The sequence below is a fragment of the Entelurus aequoreus genome, linkage group LG16 (assembly GCF_033978785.1).
Source record: "Entelurus aequoreus isolate RoL-2023_Sb linkage group LG16, RoL_Eaeq_v1.1, whole genome shotgun sequence".
In the NCBI taxonomy this organism is placed as follows: domain Eukaryota; kingdom Metazoa; phylum Chordata; class Actinopteri; order Syngnathiformes; family Syngnathidae; genus Entelurus; species Entelurus aequoreus.
Window position 1 is genome coordinate 11431814 of NC_084746.1, and position 21466 is coordinate 11453279.

At 38.3% G+C, this 21466-nt stretch overlaps 1 protein-coding gene across 1 annotated transcript; it reads left to right on the top strand.

Moving 5' to 3' along the window:
* The first annotated feature begins 1499 nt into the window (after positions 1 to 1499).
* cdc34b (cell division cycle 34 homolog (S. cerevisiae) b) lies at positions 1500 to 21264 on the top strand. The gene is made up of 5 exons (XM_062022182.1): positions 1500 to 2162; positions 11043 to 11129; positions 13223 to 13320; positions 19509 to 19643; positions 19728 to 21264. Exons 1-5 carry the CDS (start codon positions 1977 to 1979, stop codon positions 19936 to 19938), a joined length of 717 nt encoding a protein of 238 aa, XP_061878166.1. The 5' UTR covers positions 1500 to 1976; the 3' UTR covers positions 19939 to 21264.
* Positions 21265 to 21466: the final 202 nt, after the last annotated feature.

A 21466-nucleotide genomic window follows, 5' to 3' on the forward strand; every position in this document is an offset into this window, starting at 1 on the left:
TACTCAGGCTAAAATAAAGACACCTAAAGGGGTACATCGTCTAATTTTGGCTCACAATTACGACGTCACAAAGAGCTTCTTTAATTTATATTAAAATTAAAAATGTAACTGCGCTGGTGTTTTTATATTAATATCCTTCCAAAATCAACAACACTGTTTAGAACAATTAAAAAGTTTTAATTGTGAAACTAGGTCGGCGCGGAAACACAAGCAACGCTCGCGTTGCTGTGGCGTCATGTAAACTGGGTAATGTAGTTCTACATGTTTTTTCTCCTAGTAAAAACATGTCGAACACAAGGCATACCTCACTTGCTTTAACCGGGCTCCATTTTATGATACATAACATGACATTTTCTTGAGGGTTTTACTCGTATTTCTGATTGTTTATTGCCGAAAAGACAATGTTTACAAACATCACGTGGACTACAAGTCCCACTGTGGCACATTGCACAATTGCCTGTTTTCAGGTGGAGAAAGGACTTGTTCAACACTTTTGTTTTAAAGACGTGCTATTTGGATTTACACTGTATAAAAAAATGTTTTAAAATGAATTTTACCTTTGCAACCTCATTATACTATTGGCTAAGTATTATATTCATAAATGTAAGTTTCACAATACTCGACCTGTTTTTGTGCCTTTAAAAAATAATTTGAACTTTACTTTATAACGCTTTCTACCTCTGACAACCAAACAGCTGTGAAAACGATGATGGTGTGCTCCAAATTTGGATTATTTACGGAACTTGTGTGCGCTTCTGGCTTTACACTTTGTTATGTATATATATTTTGCATTGTATTTTAGTTACTTAATTGAGTTTGCAACCCTCTGGCGCTGTTGTGTACTGTTAATGTACTGTTTCTGTACTTGTTTTGATTATTATTATTTCTTTGCTTGTATGTAAATGTTACATAAATAAAGGTTTATAAAAAAAAAAGTTAACTAAATAAGTCACTCCAACATTGAATATACTATAAATATAATAATACACCAATATAAAATACATAATTCAAGCAACGTGTGCTGATTTACATGTTTTTTCTTAACTTGTTTTACTCAGGCTAAAATAAAGACACCTAAAGGGGTACATCGTCTAATTTGGGCTCACAATTACGACGTCACAAAGAGCTTCATCATTTATATTCAAATTAACAATTTATCTGCGCTGGTGTTTTTGTATTAATATCCTTCCAAAATCAAATCAACAACACCCGTTTGGTTTATAACAATCAAAACGTTTTAATTGTGAAACTAGGTCGGCGCGTTGTTGTGACGTCATGTAAACTGGGTAATGTAGTTCTAAATGTTTTTTCTCCTCGTAAAAACATGTCAAACACAAGGCATACCTTACTTGCTTTAACCGGGCTCCATTTTATGATACATAACATGACATTTTCTTGGGGATTTGACCCGTATTTCTGATCGTTTATTGCCGAAAAGACAATGTTTACAAACATCATTTGGACTACAACTCCCACCGTGCAACATTGCACAATTGCCTGTTTTCAGGCGGAGAAAGGACTTATTCAACAACATTCTTCACACAGTCCGCATGACATCACTGCGCCGAACGTTCGTTGTGTACTTTATAATAGTTTAAATTCGGCGTTTCTTTTTAAAACCGGCCACTTGTTCCTGACCAACGGGGCGGTGTAATCTGAGCGCGCCGAGGTAAAGTCGGGCTCCAGCTGGTTCGTTAGCTATCTTATTTTAGCCAGCAGCTAGCAGTAGATTTACGGCTTATATATCCGCGACTTCTTTGCTGCATTGCCAACATGTTTTGGTTAGTTTACGACAGCGAGAGAGTGGCCGCTAAATAATTGATCCCGATTTTTGTCGTGTTTGGCCTGTTTTCATTGTCAGTGTTGTTCGACGAGTGCGTCGAATTTAGCTGCGCTGCTATATATATATATATTTAAAACACAACAACAAAGCCAGCTGTCGATTAAAGCTACCCTCAGGGAGCCAAGTGTCGAGTATGGCGCAGCACGATTGCTCTCATGTCGCCAGTTCACAGAAAGCTCTCATGCTGGAAATGAAAAGTCTTCAGGAAGAACCCGTCGAGGGGTTTAAAATAACACTGGTGGACGAGGCTGATATGTACAACTGGGAAGTGGCCATTTTTGGACCCCCCAACACTCACTACGAGGGCGGCTATTTTAAGGTAAGAATCCATGCACAACAGCAATGACACGCAAATAACTACCAGTTTTGTTCAGGAGAGAACTCAAAGACAAGTTAAAAAGTACCAATGATTGTCACACACACACTAGGTGTGGCGAAATTATTCTCTGCATTTGACCTATTACCCCCTGAGAGGTGAGAGGAGCAGTGAGCAGCAGCGGTGGCCGCGCCCGGGAATCATTTTTGGTGATTTAACCCCCGATTCCAACCCTTGATGCTGAGTGCCAAGCAGGGAGGGATTGGGTCCCATTTTTTATAGTCTTTGGTATGACTCGGCCGGGGTTTGGACTCAACCTACCAATCTCAGGGCCGATACTCTAACCACTAGGCCACTGAGTAGGTTAAAGTAAATAGTTGAAAGCTTCAATAATTACTTTGTAAATATTGGACCAAAATCGGAGGAAAAGATTCCAGACCCAGTTTCAATTAAGGACTATGGAGGTAATGGGTCCCATTTTTTATAGTCTTTGGTATGATTCGCCCGGGGTTTGGACTCACGACCTACCGATCTCAGGGCGGACACTCTAACCACTAGGCCACTGAGTATAAAGGAAGTAGTTGAAAGCTTCAATAATTACTTTGTAAATATTGGACCAAAATTGGAGGAAAGGATTCCAGCCCCAGTTTCATTGAGGACTATGGAGGTAATGGGTGCCATTTTTTATAGTCTTTGGTATGACTCAGCCGGGGTTTGGACTCACGACGTACCGATCTCAGGGCGGACACTCTAACCACTTGGCCACTGAGTAGGTTAAAAGTTAAAGGAAGTAGTTCAAAGCTTCAATAATTACTTGGTAAATATTGGACCAAAATTGGAGGAAAGGATTCCAGACCCAGTTTCAATTGAGGACTATGGAGGTAATGGGTCCCATTTTTTATAGTCTTTGGTATGACTCGGCCGGGGTTTGGACTCACAACCTACCGATCTCAGGGCCGATAATCTAACCACTAGGCCACTGAGTAGGTTAAAGTTTAAAGGAAGTAGTTGAAAGCTTCAATAATTACTTTGTAAATATTGGACCCAATTTGGAGGAAAGGATTCCAGACCCAGTTTCAATTGAGTACTATGGAGGTAATGGGTCCCGTTTTTTTATAGTCTTTGGTATGACTCGGCCAGGGTTTGGACTCACGACCTACCGATCTCAGGGCAGACACTCTAACCACTAGGCCACTGAGTAGGTTAAAGTTTAAAGGAAGTAGTTGAAAGCTTCAATAATTACTTTGTAAATATTGGATGAAAGGATTCCAGACCAAGTTTCAATTGAGGACTATGGAGGTAATGGGTCCCATTTTTTATAGTCTTTGGTATGACTCGGCCGGGGTTTGGACTCACAACCTACCGATCTCAGGGCCGATACTCTTAACCACTAGGCCACTGAGTAGGTTAAAGTTTAAAGGAAGTAGTTGAAAGCTTCAATAATTACTTTGTAAATATTGGACCCAATTTGGAGGAAAGGATTCCAGACCCAGTTTCAATTGAGTACTGTGGAGGTAATGGGTCCCGTTTTTTATAGTCTTTGGTATGACTCGGCCGGGGTTTGGACTCACGACCTACCGATCTCAGGGCAGACACTCTAACCACTAGGCCACTGAGTAGGTTAAAGTTTAAAGGAAGTAGTTGAAAGCTTCAATAATTACTTTGTAAATATTGGATGAAAGGATTCCAGACCCAGTTTCAATTGAGGACTATGGAGGTAATGGGTCCCATTTTTTATAGTCTTTGGTATGACTCGGCCGGGGTTTGGACTCACAACCTACCGATCTCAGGGCCGATACTCTAACCACTAGGCCACTGAGTAGGTTAAAGTTTAAAGGAAGTAGTTGAAAGCTTCAATAATTACTTTGTAAATATTGGACCCAATTTGGAGGAAAGGATTCCAGACCCAGTTTCAATTGAGTACTATGGAGGTAATGGGTCCCGTTTTTTATAGTCTTTGGTATGACTCGGCCGGGGTTTGGACTCACGACCTACCGATCTCAGGGCAGACACTCTAACCACTAGGCCACTGAGTAGGTTAAAGTTTAAAGGAAGTAGTTGAAAGCTTCAATAATTACTTTGTAAATATTGGACCAAAATTGGATGAAAGGATTCCAGACCCAGTTTCAGTTGAGGACTATGGAGGTAATGGGTCCCATTTTTTACAGTCTTTGGTATGACTCGGCCAGGGTTTGGACTCACGACCTACCGATCTCAGGGCCGATACTCTAACCACTAGGCCACTGAGTAGGTTAAAGGAAGTAGTTGAAAGCTTCAATAATTACTTTGTAAATATTGGACCAAAATTGGAGGAAAGGATTCCAGACCCAGTTTCAATTGAGGGCTATGGAGGTAATGGGTCCCATTTTTTATAGTCTTTGGTATGACTCGGCCGGGGTTTGGACTCACAACCTACCGATCTCAGGGCCGATACTCTAACCACTAGGCCACTGAGTAGGTTAAAGTTTAAAGGAAGTAGTTGAAAGATTCAATAATTACTTTGTAAATATTGGACCAAAATTGGAGGAAAGGATTCCAGACCCAGTTTCAATTGAGGACTATGGAGGTAATGGGTCCCATTTTTTATAGTCTTTGGTATGACTGGGCCGGGGTTTGGACTCAACCTACCGATCTCAGGGCCGATACTCTAACCACTAGGCCACTGAGTAGGTTAAAGTTTAAAGGAAGTAGTTGAAAGCTTCAATAATTACTTTGTAAATATTGGACCCAATTTGGAGGAAAGGATTCCAGACCCAGTTTCAATTAAGTACTATAGAGGTAATGGGTCCCGTTTTTTATAGTCTTTGGTATGACTCGGCCAGGGTTTGGACTCACGACCTACCGATCTCAGGGCCGATACTCTAACCACTAGGCCACTGAGTAGGTTAAAGTTTAAAGGAAGTAGTTGAAAGCTTCAATAATTACTTTGTAAATATTGGATGAAAGGATTCCAGACCCAGTTTCAATTGAGGACTATGGAGGTAATGGGTCCCATTTTTTCTAGTCTTTGGTATGACTTGGCCGGGGTTTGGACTCACAACCTACCGATCTCGGGGCCGATACTCTAACCACTAGGCCACTGAGTAGGTTAAAGTAAATAGTTGAAAGCTTCAATAATTACTTTGTAAATATTGGACCCAATTTGGAGGAAAGGATTCCAGACCCAGTTTCAATTGAGGACAATAATGATACCATAGATATAAATCCCAACTCCATGTTCCTCAATAATGTGACACAGGAGGAAATAATCAATATTGTGAAAAAAGGTAAATCCAAGACCTCACCTGATATTGATATGGAAATGATACACAGGTTATTGAAGATATTTCAGAACCTTTAACATATATCAGCAACCTATCATTTCAAACAGGCAAATTCCCAGACAATATGAGAATAGCAAAAGTCGTACCGGTTCATAAGAGTGGAGACAAACACCAGTTTACAAACTACAGAGCTGTTTCTCTACTTCCATAATTTTCTAAAATCATTGAAAAACTGTTTAACAACAGATTGGACAAATTCATAAATAAAAATGAAACTCACAGACAACCAATACGGATACAGAGCCAACATCTCAACATCAATGGCATTCATGGAAATAATGCAAATCTAAGACTTCAACTGATTGTAATGGAATTGATATGGAAACGATAAAAAATGGTTATAGAAGAGATCACAGGACTATTCAATCAATCAATCAATCAATGTTTATTTATATAGCCCTAAATCACAAGTGTCTCAAAGGGCTGTACAAGCCACAACGACATCCTCGGTACAGAGCCCACATACGGGCAAGGAAAACTCACCCCAGTGGGACGTCAATGTGAATGACTATGAGAAACCTTGGAGAGGACCGCATATGTGGGTAACCCCCCCCCTCTAGGGGAGACCGAAAGCAATGGATGTCGAGTGGGTCTGACATAATATTGTGAAAGTCCAACACATCAGCGAGAGTCCAGTCCATAGTGGGGCCAGCAGGAACCATCCCGAGTGGAGACGGGTCAGCAGCGATGAGATGTCCCCATCTGATGAACAGGCTAGCGGTCCACCCCGGGTTTGGAGCAGAGTAGAAAAGAAAAGAAAAGAAACGGCAGATCAACTGGTCTAAAAAGGGAGTCTATTTAAAGGCTAGAGTATACAAATGAGTTTTGAGATGAGACTTAAATGCTTCTACTGAGGTAGCATCTCTAACTTTTACCGGGAGGGCATTCCAGAGTATTGGAGCCCGAATAGAAAACGCTCTATAGCCCGCAGACTTTTTTTGGGCTCTGGGAATCACTAATAAGCCGGAGTTCTTTGAACGCAGATTTCTTGCCGGGACATATGGTACAATACAATCGGCAAGATAGGCAGGAGCTTGACCGTGTAGTATTTTATACGTAAGTAGTAAAACCTTAAAGTCGCATCTTAGGTGCACAGGAAGCCAGTGCAAGTGAGCCAGTATAGGCGTAATATGATCAAACTTTCTTGTTTTTGTCAAAAGTCTAGCAGCCGCAATTTGTACCATCTGTAATCTTTTAATGCTAGACATAGGGAGGCCCGAAAATAAAACGTTACAGTAATCGAGACGAGATGTAACGAACGCATGGATAATGATCTCAGCATCGCTTGTGGACAAAATGGGACGAATTTTAGCGATATTACGGAGATGAAAGAAGGCCGTTTTAGTAACACTCTTAATGTGTGACTCAAACGAGAGAGTTGGGTCGAAGATAATACCCAGATTTTTTACAGAGTCACCTTGTTTAATTGTTTGGTTGTCAAATGTTAAGGTGGTATTTTTAAATAGATGTCGGTGTTGAGCAGGACCGATAATCAGCATTTCCGTTTTCTTAGCGTTGAGTTGCAAAAAGTTAGCGGACATCCATTGTTTAATTTCATTAAGACACGCCTCCAGCTGACTACAATCCGGCGTGTTGGTCAGCTTTAGGGGCATGTAGAGTTGAGTGTCATCAGCATAACAGTGAAAGCTAACACCGTATTTGCGTATGATGTCACCTAGCGGCAGCATGTAAATACTAAAGAGTGCAGGGCCAAGAACCGAACCCTAGGGAACTCCGCACGTTACCTTAACATAGTCCGAGGTCACATTGTTATGGGAGACACACTGCATCCTGTCAGTAAGATAAGAGTTAAACCAAGACAAGGCTAAGTCTGTCATCCCAATACGCGTTTTGATACGCTCTAATAAAATATTATGATCAACAGTATCGAAAGCGGCGCTAAGATCAAGAAGCAGCAACATAGATGAAGCATCAGAATCCATTGTTAGCAATAGATCATTAGTCATTTTTGCGAGGGCTGTCTCCGTAGAGTGATTTGCCCTGAAACCGGATTGAAAAGGTTCACAGAGATTGTTAGACGCTAAGTGTTCATTTAGCTGCTGTGCTACAATTTTTTCGAGGATTTTCGAGATAAACGGAAGGTGGGACACCGGCCGGTAGTTTATCAGGAGATCAGGATCGAGGTTAGGTCTTTTGAGTAGAGGATGAATAACCGCTTTTTTGAATGCTAGGGGAACAGTGCCAGAGGAAAGTGATAAGTTTATAATATTTAATACTGATGGACCTAATAATACAAAAAGCTCCTTGATAAGTTTCCCAGGAAGTGGGTCAAGTAAACATGTTGTTTGTTTTGTCCCATTTACACATTTTGACAATTCCCCCAATGTTATTTCATCAAAGAGAGAGAAACTATTTTGGAGGGCAGTGTCCGTCGTATATACAGTCGTATTTGTGTTAATAGAACCCAGTTGTAGCTGCGATGCATTGTCTTTAATCTCTTTTCTAATGACTTCAATTTTCTTATTAAAGAAATTCATAAAGTCATCTGCTGAGTGGGTGGAGCTACTGGGAGAAGTCCCTTGTTGGGTTAGCGATGCTACTGTACTAAACAGAAATTTAGGATCATTTTTGTTGAGGTGGATGAGATTTGAGTAATATTTAGCTTTAGCTGAGGTAAGCATGCATTTATAAGTTATTAAACTATCACACCATGCTTGATGGAAGACCTCAAGTTTAGTCGCACGCCATTTGCGTTCCAGCTTTCTACATGATAATTTCTGGGCTTTAGTTTCTTCTGTAAACCATGGGGTACGCCTTTTAGGGGCCCTTTTTAGCTTTAGCAGTGCTACAATATCAATGGTGTCGCGCAGGGTGTCATTAAAGTTGTTAGTGAGGTTATCAATAGAGCCCACATAATTTGGGAATGGTGCCATTACCGAAGGCAGTAGGTCAGTAAGAGTCGTCGTTGTGGCAGCATTAATGTTGCGGGTGCTATAGTAGTTATTATTATTATTATTAGTTTGTTGACAATGAGTCAGAACTTCGAATTTTATAAGGTAATGGTCGGACATTACTTTAGTGTACGGGAGTATCGTAACTTTAGAGGTGGTGACACCCCTGACAAGCACTAGATCTATCGTATTACCGTTGCGATGCGTGGGTTCATTTATTATTTGTGTAAGACCACAGCTATCAATTATAGTCTGGAGCGCCACGCATGGAGGGTCCGATGGGGTATTCATATGGATATTAAAGTCCCCCATTATGATTATATTGTCGGCGTGTGTCACTAGATCAGCAACAAACTCTGAGAATTCACTGATGAAGTCCGAATAGGGCCCAGGGGGGCGGTAGATAACAGCCAGGTGGAGAGGCAGCGGTGTGACAAACCTCAAAGTGAGCACCTCAAACGAGTTATATTTATTATTTAGGTTAGGTGTAAGATTATAGTTTTCATTGTATATTAGTGCGACACCCCCTCCCCTTTTAAGAGGTCTGGCAACATGTGTATTGGTATATCCAGGAGGAGATGCTTCATTTAGCGCAAAAAAATCGTCTGGTTTGAGCCAGGTCTCGGCGAGACCAACGACGTCAAGTTTGTTGTCTCTAATGACTTCATTAACTAATAACGTTTTGGAAGATAATGATCTTATGTTTAAAAAGCCCATATTATAGGTAGTGGGCTGTTTTGAGGATTGTTTGTTGAAATTATCCGAAGTAACAATATTAATAATGTTGCGTTTATTATGCGTATTGCACTTTAAATAGTTTCGACCATATCTAGGAATTGATACGACTATTAACATATATTAGCAACGTATCATTTCAAACAGGTAAATTCCCAAACAAAATGAAAATAGCTAAAGTTGCACCAATTTACAAGAATGGAGACAAACACCAATTTACAAATTATACACCTGTTTCTTTACAATTTTCTAAAATCATTGAAAAAACTGTTCAATAACAGATTAGAGTTTCACAAACAAAAATAGAATACTCGCTGAGAACCAATATGGATACAGAGCTAATGTTTCAACTTCGATGGCTTTAATTGAAATTACAGAATAAATTACCAATGCAATAAATAGTACAAAAATGTGCGGCAGCAGTGTTGATGGATCTAACTAAAGCATTTGACACAATTAATCACAATATTTTGACCAAAAAACTAAAACGGTATGTTATCAGAGGTTCGGTCTTAAACTGGATTAGAACCTATTTAACGAACAGGAAACAATACGTGAAGCTAGGCGAACACACGTCTACAACGCTAAATATATCCTGTGGCGTACATCAGAGATCAATACTAGGACCTAAATTATTCAATCTCTATATAAACGACATTTGTAAAGTTAGTAATATTTGCGGATGATACAACTGTGTTTTATTCAGGAGAGAACACACAGAAGCTAATACAAATAATAACAGAAGAAATGAACACATTAAAAAGATGGTTTGACAAAAACAGACTATCTTTGAATCTCAGTAAAACTAAAATAATGCTATTTGGTAACAGTAGAAGAGAAAGTCAAACACAAATACAAATAAACAGAATAGAAATTGAAAGAGTAAATGAAACCAAATTTCTAGGTATAATGATTGATAAATTGAACTGGAAATCTCATATAAAAAATATACAACATAAAATAGCAAGAAGCACGTCAATAATGAATAAAAGCAAAACATGTTCTAGACCAAAAATCACTCAATTCTCTACTGCTCACTAGTGTTACATATCTGAGTTATTGTGTAGAAATATGGGAAATAACTACAAAAGTACACTTCATTCATTAACTGTGTTACAAAAAGATCAGTTATAATAATACATAATGGATATAGAGAACATACAAACCCTTTATTCATTGAATCACTAATACTGAAATTCCACCACATAGTGAATTTGCAAACAGCTAAAATTATACTCAAAGCAAACTATAATCTGCTAGCCAAGAATGTACAACAATTCTTCTCAACAAAAGAGGAGAAATATATCCTTAGAGAGAAATGTAATTTAAAAAATGTGTACGCACGTACAACACTGAACACCTTTAGTATATCAGTATGTGGAATTAAATTAAATTAAGCAAAGAAATCAAACAATGTACTAATATGATCCACTTCAAGAAACTCTTCAAACTTAAAAGTGTCTACAAAGTACAAAGAAGAAGAACCATGATAAACATTCTGAATTCATTTCATCCATTCATTCATTTTATAAATAAATGGGTTATACTTGTATAGCGCTTTTCTACCTTCAAGGTACTCAAAGCGCTTTGACAGTTTTTCCACATTCACCCATTAATTTTCAAGATAATCTTACTCATCTCACCATATGCAATATAACTTACTTCACCAATTATTATTTATTTATTTTGATTGTAATTACTTATGGAGTACATTTTGAATAAATTGAGAACAGGAATTGAACAAAAGTATTAGCAACTGCTATGTAAAGGAAAAGGGGTAGGATTAAATAAGCTCTGCTTCTTCCTACTCCTTTTCCAACATGTTGAATAGAGGAACTGGAAATTGTGATGTATCATGTTGTATGCTTGCATGTTCCAAATAAACTCAAACTCAACTCAACTGTATGTTCTAGGCTCGGATCAAGTTCCCTATGGACTACCCTTATTCCCCACCTTCCTTCAGGTTCCTCACCAAGATGTGGCATCCCAACATATATGAGGTGATTGTGACACTGTTCAAAGCCTGGCCAATATGGCCTAAAACTGAAATCTCTTGATTTTTTTCACATAAAAATTGATTTACGATTTTTTCCCCCTGATTTATTCCCCTACTTTTTAAAGAAACCAATACATACAAATGACAGCCATATTTTGAAACAAGTTTTTTTTTTTATTTATCAAAAACTAGTACAGTGGAACCTCAGTTTGCTAACTTAAATAGTTCTTGAACATCGTTTGTAAACCAAATTGTTTTTTTTGTGAAGAAAAGTTCCCCATAAGAATGTAAACATGAATAATTGGTTCTAGCCTCAACCAAAAGTCACTATTTTAGTAAAAAACTGCACACTTTGAAGACACTACAATTGTGTGTGTGTGTGTGTTTGCGCGTGCATGCGCGTGCGTGCATTATATATATACATACATATATACACACACACATACATACACGTGTGTGTATATATATATATATATATACACACACACATTATGTATACACACCCACACACACACACATTTTATATATATATATATATATATATATATATATATACACACACACATTATATATTTATATATACACACACACATTATATATATATATATATATATATATATATATATACACACACACACATTATATATATATATATATATATATATATATATATATATATATATATATATATATATATATATATATATATATATATATATATATATATATATATATATATATATAATGTGTGTGCGTGCGTATATGCATTATATATACATACATACATACATATATATACACACACATACATACTTATGTGTGTATAAATATGTATATATATATATATACATACACACACACATTATATATATACACACACACACATTATATATATATATATATATATATATATATATATATATATATATATATATATATATATATATATATATATATATATACACACACATACATATGTGTGTGAGCAGTTGGCAGCAGCGGTGGCCGCGCCCGGGAATCATTTTTGGTGATTTAACCCCCAATTCCAACCCTTGATGCTGAGTGCCAAGCAAGGGGGTAATGGCTCCCATTTTTATAGTCTTTGGTATGCCTCGGCCGGGGTTTGAACTCACAACCTACCCATCTCAGGGCGAACACTCTAACCACTAGGCCACTGAGTAGGTTGAGACAGACCACCTAAAAAAACAGAATGGAATTTTAAATGTTTTTACTGAATGAGACGCCTAGAATGTACATGAAAATAAAGAATGTGGGATTTACAATATTAACTATGAACGATAAAACACTGAATATTGACAACGATATTGAGAGGGGGTGTGACGTCACACCCCCTCTCCATCGACATATTTTACAATCAAGTGAAACGCAACGGAAATGCAACAAAAATATGAATGCGAAGGGTAAAAAATAAATCCACCTACAATCTGATACATCACTAAGTTTTAGTACTTTGTTGTAAAAATCTTCCGCGTCTATCCCTGACACCCACATTTCAGGCTCTGGAAACACTCTGTGGAAACGCTCCCCACCCACACTGCTTGGTGCCTCGTCTGAGCTGCTGTGATTTACATTGCCATAGTAACTAATTAGATGACCATAGTAACTAATTAGATGACCATAGTAAGTAATTAGATTACCATAGTAACTAATTATATGACCATAGTAACCAATTAGATGACCATAGTAACTAATTAGATGACCATAGTAACTAATTAAATGACCATAGTAACTAATTAGATGACCAAAGTAACTAATTAGATGACCATAGTAACTGATTAGATGACCATAGTAACTAGTATATCATGCAAAAGTGCAGATTCCAACCATTGAAAGACTTAGTATAGTTGAAGACTTACGGTCATTAGAAAACATCACTGCACATCATAATGGCAGCTACTCTTTACATCTTAAACATCTAAAAAGAATATTTGGGAATGTCCGGCGGGCCAGATTGAAAACTTTACCGGGCCTTAATTTGCCCTGATCTGGTGTAGAAGAAAACCCATGAGTGCATAGTGAAAACATGTCAACTACACACTACATTCATCAATCAATTACACAATACCTCTGTTTCAGAACGGAGACGTGTGCATTTCCATATTGCACCCTCCAGTGGACGACCCGCAAAGTGGAGAACTACCATCAGAGAGATGGAATCCCACCCAGAATGTCCGGTGAGCAGGAATCTTCATGAAGTCTAGCCGTGTACCTCTCTCGACTCGTACATGTATGGCATCACACACCTCCTTTCTCAAGAGGACCACGTTGCTCTGACATCAATCGCTGGAATGTCTCCCAGCCAACGTCTGTGGTTTACCTGCACAATACAGCGAGTGGACCTCAATAAATGACACTGTAGATAGACACCCCAACTCCATGTTCCGCGAAAAAACAAGACAATTTGTTGCAAGGCGCTCCTTTCAAAATAAATGTTCCCATATAGGGGTCGATTATAGAGATGTCCGATAATATTGGCCGATAAATGCTTTAAAATGTAATATCGGAAATAGGGATGTCCGATAATGGCTTTTTGCCGATATCCGATATTCCGATATTGTCCAACTCTTTAATTACCGATACCGATATCAACCGATACCGATATCAACCGATGTATGCAGTCGTGGAATTAACACGTTATTATGCCTAATTTGGACAACCAGGTATGGTGAAGATAAGGTACTTTTTAAAAAAAATAGTAAAATAAGATAAATAAATTAAAAACATTTTCTTGAATAAAAAAGAAAGTACAACCATATAAAAACAGTTACATAGAAACTAGTAATGAATGAAAATTAGTAAAATTAACTGTTAAAGGTTAGTACTATTAGTGGACCAGCAGCACGCACAATCATGTGTGCTTACGGACTGTATCCCTTGCAGACTGTATTGATATATATTGATATATAATGTAGGAACCAGAATATTAATAACAGAAAGAAACAACCCTTTTGTGTGAATGAGTGTAAATGGGGGAGGGAGGTTTTTTGGGTTGGTGCACTAATTGTAAGTGTATCTTGTGTTTTTTATGTTGATTTAATTGAAGAAAAAAAAAAAAAAAACGATACCGATAATTTCCGATATTACATTTTAACGCATATATCGGCCGATAATATCGGCCTGCCGATATTATCGGACATCTCTAATCGGAAATGATCGGTATCGGTTTCAAAAAGTTATTTATTTTTTTATTTTTTTTGTCCTGTCCAGCTTCTCAGACAAATCATATAGTTGATGTAGATGCCCATATCAGCTGTTCAGATTGAGACCAGTTTATAATTCCCTGTTATACAGTATACAAGGCAGTCTTGCACTAAATGAGGACTATATTATTGTTTACTTTATTACTTTAGTATACTCTGGACTGAAGCTGTGTGCCTTCATTGTTTTTGTAGCTGATGTTTTGAGGCATGTTTAAAAAAAAATAATTCACTTTGTGAAAGTCAAAGTATAGTATTTCCCATAGTTGTAGTGGGTATCAGGATTATCTCAGGGAGAGCATGTCCCAAATTCCTAGCTGCTGTTTTGAGGCATGTTAAAAAAAATAATGCACTTTGTGACTTCAATAATAAATATGGCAGTGCCATGTTGGCATTTTTTCCCATAACTTGAGTTGATTTATTTTGGAAAACCTTGTCACATTGTTTAATGCATCCAGCGGGGCATCACAACAAAATTAGGCATAATAATGTGTTCATTCCACGACTGTATATATCGGTATCGGTTGATATCAGAATCGGTAATTAAGAGTTGGACAATATCGGATATCGGCAAAAAAGCCATTATCGAACATCTCTAGTCGATTATAATGGAAATAGTGTGGTCCAGAGTCAAGCCGTCGCAATCTTAAAATCTTTAACTGTTTTATGAAATCAATTTTTGTCAAATTGATTTTTGCACTACTTGGCTGTAGGGTTGCGCCGATCCCAATATTTTAGTACCGGTACCAAAATGTATTTCGATACTTTTCTAAATAAAGGGGACCAAAAAAAATGGCATTATTGGCTTTATTTGAACAAAAAATCTTAGGCTACATTTAACTTTTGTTTATTATTGCAATCAATTTAGGCCTTAAATAAAATAGTGAACATACTAGAGACAACTTGTCTTTTCAATCAATCAATCAATCACTATTTACCTATATAGCCCTAAATCACGAGTGTCTCAAAGGGCTGCACAAGCCACAACGACATCAGATTCCTTTTAGTAGTAAGTAAACAACTAATTAGTCTGCTGACGTATGCAGTAACATATTGTGTCATTTATCATTCTATAATTTGTCAACATTATGAGGGACAAACTGCAAAAATGTATTATTATTATACTTCTTTATTTACTGTTAATATCTGCTTATTTTCTGTTTTAACATGTTCGATCTACACTTCTGTTAAAATGTAATACCGGTAATCACTTATTCTTCTCTTCTTTGATACTTTACATTAGTTTTGGATGATACCACACATTTAGGTATCGATCCGATACCAAGTAGTTACAGTATCATACATTGGTCATATTCAAAGTCCTTAGGTGTCCAGGGACGTATTTCCTGGGTTTATAAACATAATATACATTTTTAAAAAACCAAAGAAGGTTTTGATTTTGGTAATTAAGAGTTGGACAATATCGGATATCGGTAAAAAAGCCATTATCGGACATCTCTAGTCGATTATAATGGAAATAGTGTGTTCCAGAGTCAAGCCGTCGCAATCTTAAAATCTTTAACTGTTTTATGAAATCAATTTGTGTCAAATTGATTTTTGCACTACTTGGCTGTAGGGTTGCTCCAATCCCAATATTTTAGTACCGGTACCAAAATGTATTTCGATACTTTTCTAAATAAAGGGGACCAAAAAAATGGCATTATTGGCTTTATTTGAACAAAAAATCTTAGGCTACATTAAACTTTTGTTTATTATTGCTATCAATTTAGGCCTTAAATAAAATAGTGAACATGCTAGAGACAACTTGTCTTTTCAATCAATCAATCAATCAATCACTATTTACCTATATAGCCCTAAATCACGAGTGTCTCAAAGGGCTGCACAAGCCACAACGCCATCAGATCCCTTTTAGTAGTAAGTAAACAACTAATTAGTCTGCTGACGTATGCCGTAACACAGGGGTGGGCAATTAATTTTTACCGGGGGCCGCATGAGCAACCCGAGCACTGCTGGAGGGCCACATCGACAATATTTCAATTCAATTTTGCTCAATATTATTTTTGATGTATACCGTAAGATAAATAATAATAATAATAATTAATAATAATAGTAATACTTCAACATAGTGTGTGTAACAGCATTCCATGACTAATATAAATAAATTAACATTAATAATAAATGACAGTAAAATAAGCACACGTATGACTGAGGAGTCATAGTGTAACTTTGCGTGGTGTTTGAGTTGTCCGACTTTTTGTGTGGCCATAAACGCACCAGTGGTTTAGGGGTATGCGTGTTGGTGACAGATGACAAGTTGGTTTTGGCCTGGTTTGTACGGCAGAAAAGGACTACTTTTTCGAGATAGTAGTGTTTTACTCATGTTTTTGGTGTGGTTATGTCCGAATATAAACAGTTTTGCTCAATAAAGTGATCGATATAATTCCTGTCCTCGAAGCATCTCGATAGACGTTACAATAATTGAACGGTGTTGACGAACACCGTTAGGGCCGCTTGTTGTCACTGTCACTCAAAGTTGCATTGCAAAATTACATAGAATAAATGTGTTTATTTTGTTTAGAATTCAGATGGGATTTGATTTAGTGCGCGGCATATACTTGCTGCGCGCAGCAGACGCTTAAGCAGTGCGCAATTGCGCAGGCACGCACCTTAGAGGGGACGTTGCTTTGCAGTCCACGTCTTGTTGAAAACACGCCATTCTTCATCAACTTTTCTCTTTTTAGCGTCTCGGGTGTAAACCGTGCATCACTTGTCGCTGCATGTGCACCTTCACTCGCAGGTTACACACTGACACACGCCCATAAATAATAATTTTCAAAATAAAAGCAGCACAGTTGTATTGCGCGCACGACATAGATGTTTTTTCAACTTTATTTTGTAATTAGTGATTGCAGCTGTTCACATTCACTCACAATCACGCACACGCATACGTCCACACGGAAGTAATACAAATAACGCTTTTCAAAACAAAAGCAGCACCATTGTATTGCACACTCGACATAGATACTTTTTGAAATGTATTTTGTAATTTATAATTGGCCTCACGCGGGCCGGACAGGGACGTACAAAGGGCCGGATGCGGCCCGCGGGCCGCAGAATGCCCAGGTCTGCCGTAACATATTGTGTCATTTATCATTCTATGATTTGTCAACATTATGAGGGACAAACTGTAAAAATGTATTATTATTCTACTTCTTTATTTACTGTTAATATCCGCTTATTTTCTGTTTTAACATGTTCTATCTACACTTCTGTTAAAATGTAATAATCACTTATTCTTCTCTTCTTTGATACTTTACATTAGTTTTGGATGATACCACACATTTAGGTATCGATCCGATACCAAGTAGTTACAGTATCATACATTGGTCATATTCAAAGTCCTCAGGTGTCCAGGGACGTATTTCCTGGGTTTATAAACATAATATACATTTTTAAAAAACCAAAGAAGGTTTTGATTTTGGTAATTAAGAGTTGGACAATATTGGAATATCGGATATCGGCATACCGCGGACTGTTGAACAACTTAAGCTGTACATCAAGCAAGAATGGGAAATAATTCCACTTCAAAAATGTGTTTTCTCAGTTCCCAAACCTTTACTGAGTGTTGTTAAAAGGAAAGGCCATGTAACACACTGGTAAAAATGCCTTTTTTGCAATGTGTTGCTGCCATTAAAGGCCTACTGAAATGAATTTTTTTTATTTAAACGGGGATAGCAGATCCATTCTATGTGTCATACTTGATCATTTCGCGATATTGCCATATTTTTGCTGAAAGGATTTAGTAGAGAACATCGACGATAAAGTTCGCAACTTTTGGTCGCTGATAAAAAAAAGCCTTGCCTGTACCGGAAGTAGCGTGACGTCACAGGTTGGAAGGCTCCTCACATTTCCCATTTACACCAGCAGCGAGAGCGATTCGGACCGAGAAAGCGACGATTACCCCATTAATTTGAGCGAGGATGAAAGATTTGTGGATGAGGAATGTGAGAGTGAAGGACTAGAGTGCAGTGCAGGACGTATCTTTTTTCGCTCTGACCGTAACTTAGGTACAAGCTGGCTCATTGGATTCCACACTTTCTCCTTTTTCTATTGTGGATCACGGATTTGTATTTTAAACCACCTCGGATACTATATCCTCTTGAAAATGAGAGTCGAGAACGCGAAATGGACATTCACAGTGACTTTTATCTCCACGACAATACATCGGTGAAGCACTTTAGCTACGGAGCTAACGTGATAGCATCGTGCTTAACTGCATATAGAAACAGACGAAATAAGCCCCTGACTGGAAGGATAGATAGAAGATCAACAATACTACCAAACTCTGGACCTGTAACCACACGGTTAATGCTGTACCGCCTGGCGAAGCCAAGCAATGCTGTTGCTAACGACGCCATTGAAGCTAACTTAGTTACGGGACCTCACAGAGCTATGCTAAAAACATTAGCTATCCACCTACGCCAGCCAGCCCTCATCTGCTCATCAACACCCGTGCTCACCTGCGTTCCAGCGATCGACGGCGCGACGAAGGACTTCACCCGATCATCGATGCGGTCGGCGGCTAGCGTCGGATAGCGCGTCTGCTATCCGACTCAAAGTACTCCTGGTTGTGTTGCTACAGCCAGCCGCTAATCTTTGCAGTCTTCATTGTTCATTAAACAAATTGCAAAAGATTCACCAACACAGATGTCCAGAATACCGTGGAATTTTGAGATGAAAACAGAGCTTTTTTAATTGGATACAATGTGTCCGAATACTTCCGTTCCAACGATTGATGTCACGTGCATACGTCATCATACATAGATGTTTTCAACCGGAAGTTTTGCGGGAAATTTAAAATGTCACTTTATAAGTTAACCCGGCCGTATTGGCATGTGTTGCAATGTTAAGATTTCATCATTGATATATAAACTATCAGACTGCGTGGTCGGTAGTAGTGGCTTTCAGTAGGCCTTTAAATTCTAAGTTCATGATTACTTGCACAAAAAAAAAAGAAGTTTCGGTGGGGGAACATAAAATATCTTGTCTTTGCAGTCTATTCAATTGAATATGAGTTGAAAAGGATTTCCAAATCATTGTGTTCTCTTTTTATTTACCATTTACACAACGTGACAACTTGTGTACCACTGTACTGTCAGCATGTAGCAGCCTCTGATGGTGCCGCCCTCATTTTGTGCTTCCAGAACTATTTTGCTGAGCGTAATCTCGCTGCTGAACGAGCCAAACACCTTCTCTCCTGCCAACGTGGACGCCTCCGTCATGTACCGAAAATGGAGGGACAGCAAGGGCAAAGACCGTGAATACGTGGAGATCATCAGGTAAACGGCGAGACACAGTCGTCATTTCAAATGAACGCACAAAAATGTGAATTCGGTGTCCCAACAAATAATGCCATCCTTCAGAAAACAAGTCGTGGCCACCAAAGCCGAGGCGGAGCGCGACGGCGTGAAGGTGCCCACCACGCTGGCAGAGTACTGCGTCCGCACACGCGCCCCGCCTCCCGACGAGGGCTCCGACCTCTTCTATGACTATTATTACGACGACGACGATGTGGAGGACGGCGACGGCGACTGCTGCTACGACGAAGACGACTCGGGCAACGAGGAGTCATGACATGCCTTTTTTTTTTTTTTTTTTCTTTTTTTTTTTCTCTCCCCTCAGCTCGACCAATCTTTGCTGACACGCGCGATGTCCCTTTTTTTGCTGCCGGGGTCATCGGCAAGTGAGAAATATTTGACGGCTCCCGTTTGTAAACCAATGAAAATGAGCTAATTTGACCTTAGCTTGTGCGCTCTTTGTTAAAGCTAAAATTGATGGGCTGCTGATGTGGATTTTGCACCAGCAAGGAAAATGTCACATGTTCAGTCCAGTTTTTCATTTTCCTCCTGGAACCAGAGGGACTAAACTTCATGTCGCTTCTAATGTCAAAGGTCGTGTGGGGTTGATGCCACGTTGCACTGATGCAAACCCTTACAAACTTTTTCTTCCATTGTAACTTCCCTTCCTGGTTGTGGGTTTTGCTCGCCAGTATTCAGTCTCAGCGACTTCCTGGTGAAGTGGACTAAAACAATACACGGATCGGGACTTTCCCCAGGCGTCGTAGTCTGCATGCCAGAACACCTTGAATTGTTTTTCTTTCTAATTCTGTTTGGAAGCTAATGGTCTGGTCGTACAAAAAGAGGACCGAACGCTCATAACTGGCTGGGTCAAACTGTCTAACAATTTGTATTATCCTGAAAGTATTGCTGTGTCTCCTCTGGTTACTGCTGGGTGTGTTCTTGTCATTTTAATGGTGGAATTAATATTTACATTTGTCAGCACATTAAGAATGTGTGGGGATAATTCATCTAGGAGGAGGGTGTAGTGTTTGCTGATCACAATAGTTTTTACTCAGGTTAAAAGCCTGACTAAACTTAACGGTTTTTTTTATGCCCCCTGAAAAGTATTTTTGTCTTTCCATTTCTGCTTCCTGCAAGCAATATTAGTCTCTTTTTCTTGTGGTTAGACTTAATGCCTGCAGCCTTGCTTGAGAATGTTTTTTTTGTGAGTTTTTTTTTTTAGGTTTGGCATCTTAACAGCCTGTGTAGAAAAGATGATGTTGCAGTGTCAGTCAGAATTATAATGAAAGTCTGGACGTGGGAAAATAACAAAGCCACTATATTTTTATTTTACTGTTTGTGTTAGTGGTAAGCTTACGTATTTTGATATATTTTTTAGTGTTTCTTTGTGTCTATTTTTCATCGGCATCGTTGATTTATTCCATCTGCTCAATTGGATTTCACACTGAATTTCTCAGGATTATTCAATTGCATTCGACTTAGTGGATCTTTCTCCGAGTTACCCCGATTGATGCACATGTAGCTGTATGGATGGTGATCACATGTTTATTTTTTTGATTTTTTTTGGCTATTTAAAAATGGGGAATAAAGATTTATTGGAACAAAATCTAAGTGGAGTAAATAATTAGAATAGTTGTCTTGTTTTCTCTATACCAGTGAACGCATCGACCGATTACCCGACCGGTATCGGAAGACTCGATCAGTCCACACATACACACAACGTCACTTCCTGCTATTTTTTTTCAAATGTATTTTATTTTTTATTTATTCATTGAACAGTGTACATACAAACATATTCTCCA

Excerpts from the sequence above, each read along its gene's own strand:
- cdc34b (XM_062022182.1), top strand. The coding sequence starts at position 1,977 with ATGGCGCAGCACGATTGCTCTCATGTCGCCAGTTCACAGAAAGCTCTC. Across the intron at positions 11,130-13,222 it reads GGCATCCCAACATATATGAG|AACGGAGACGTGTGCATTTC; the intron begins GTGATTGTGACA and ends CCTCTGTTTCAG. Across the intron at positions 13,321-19,508 it reads AATCCCACCCAGAATGTCCG|AACTATTTTGCTGAGCGTAA; the intron begins GTGAGCAGGAAT and ends TTGTGCTTCCAG.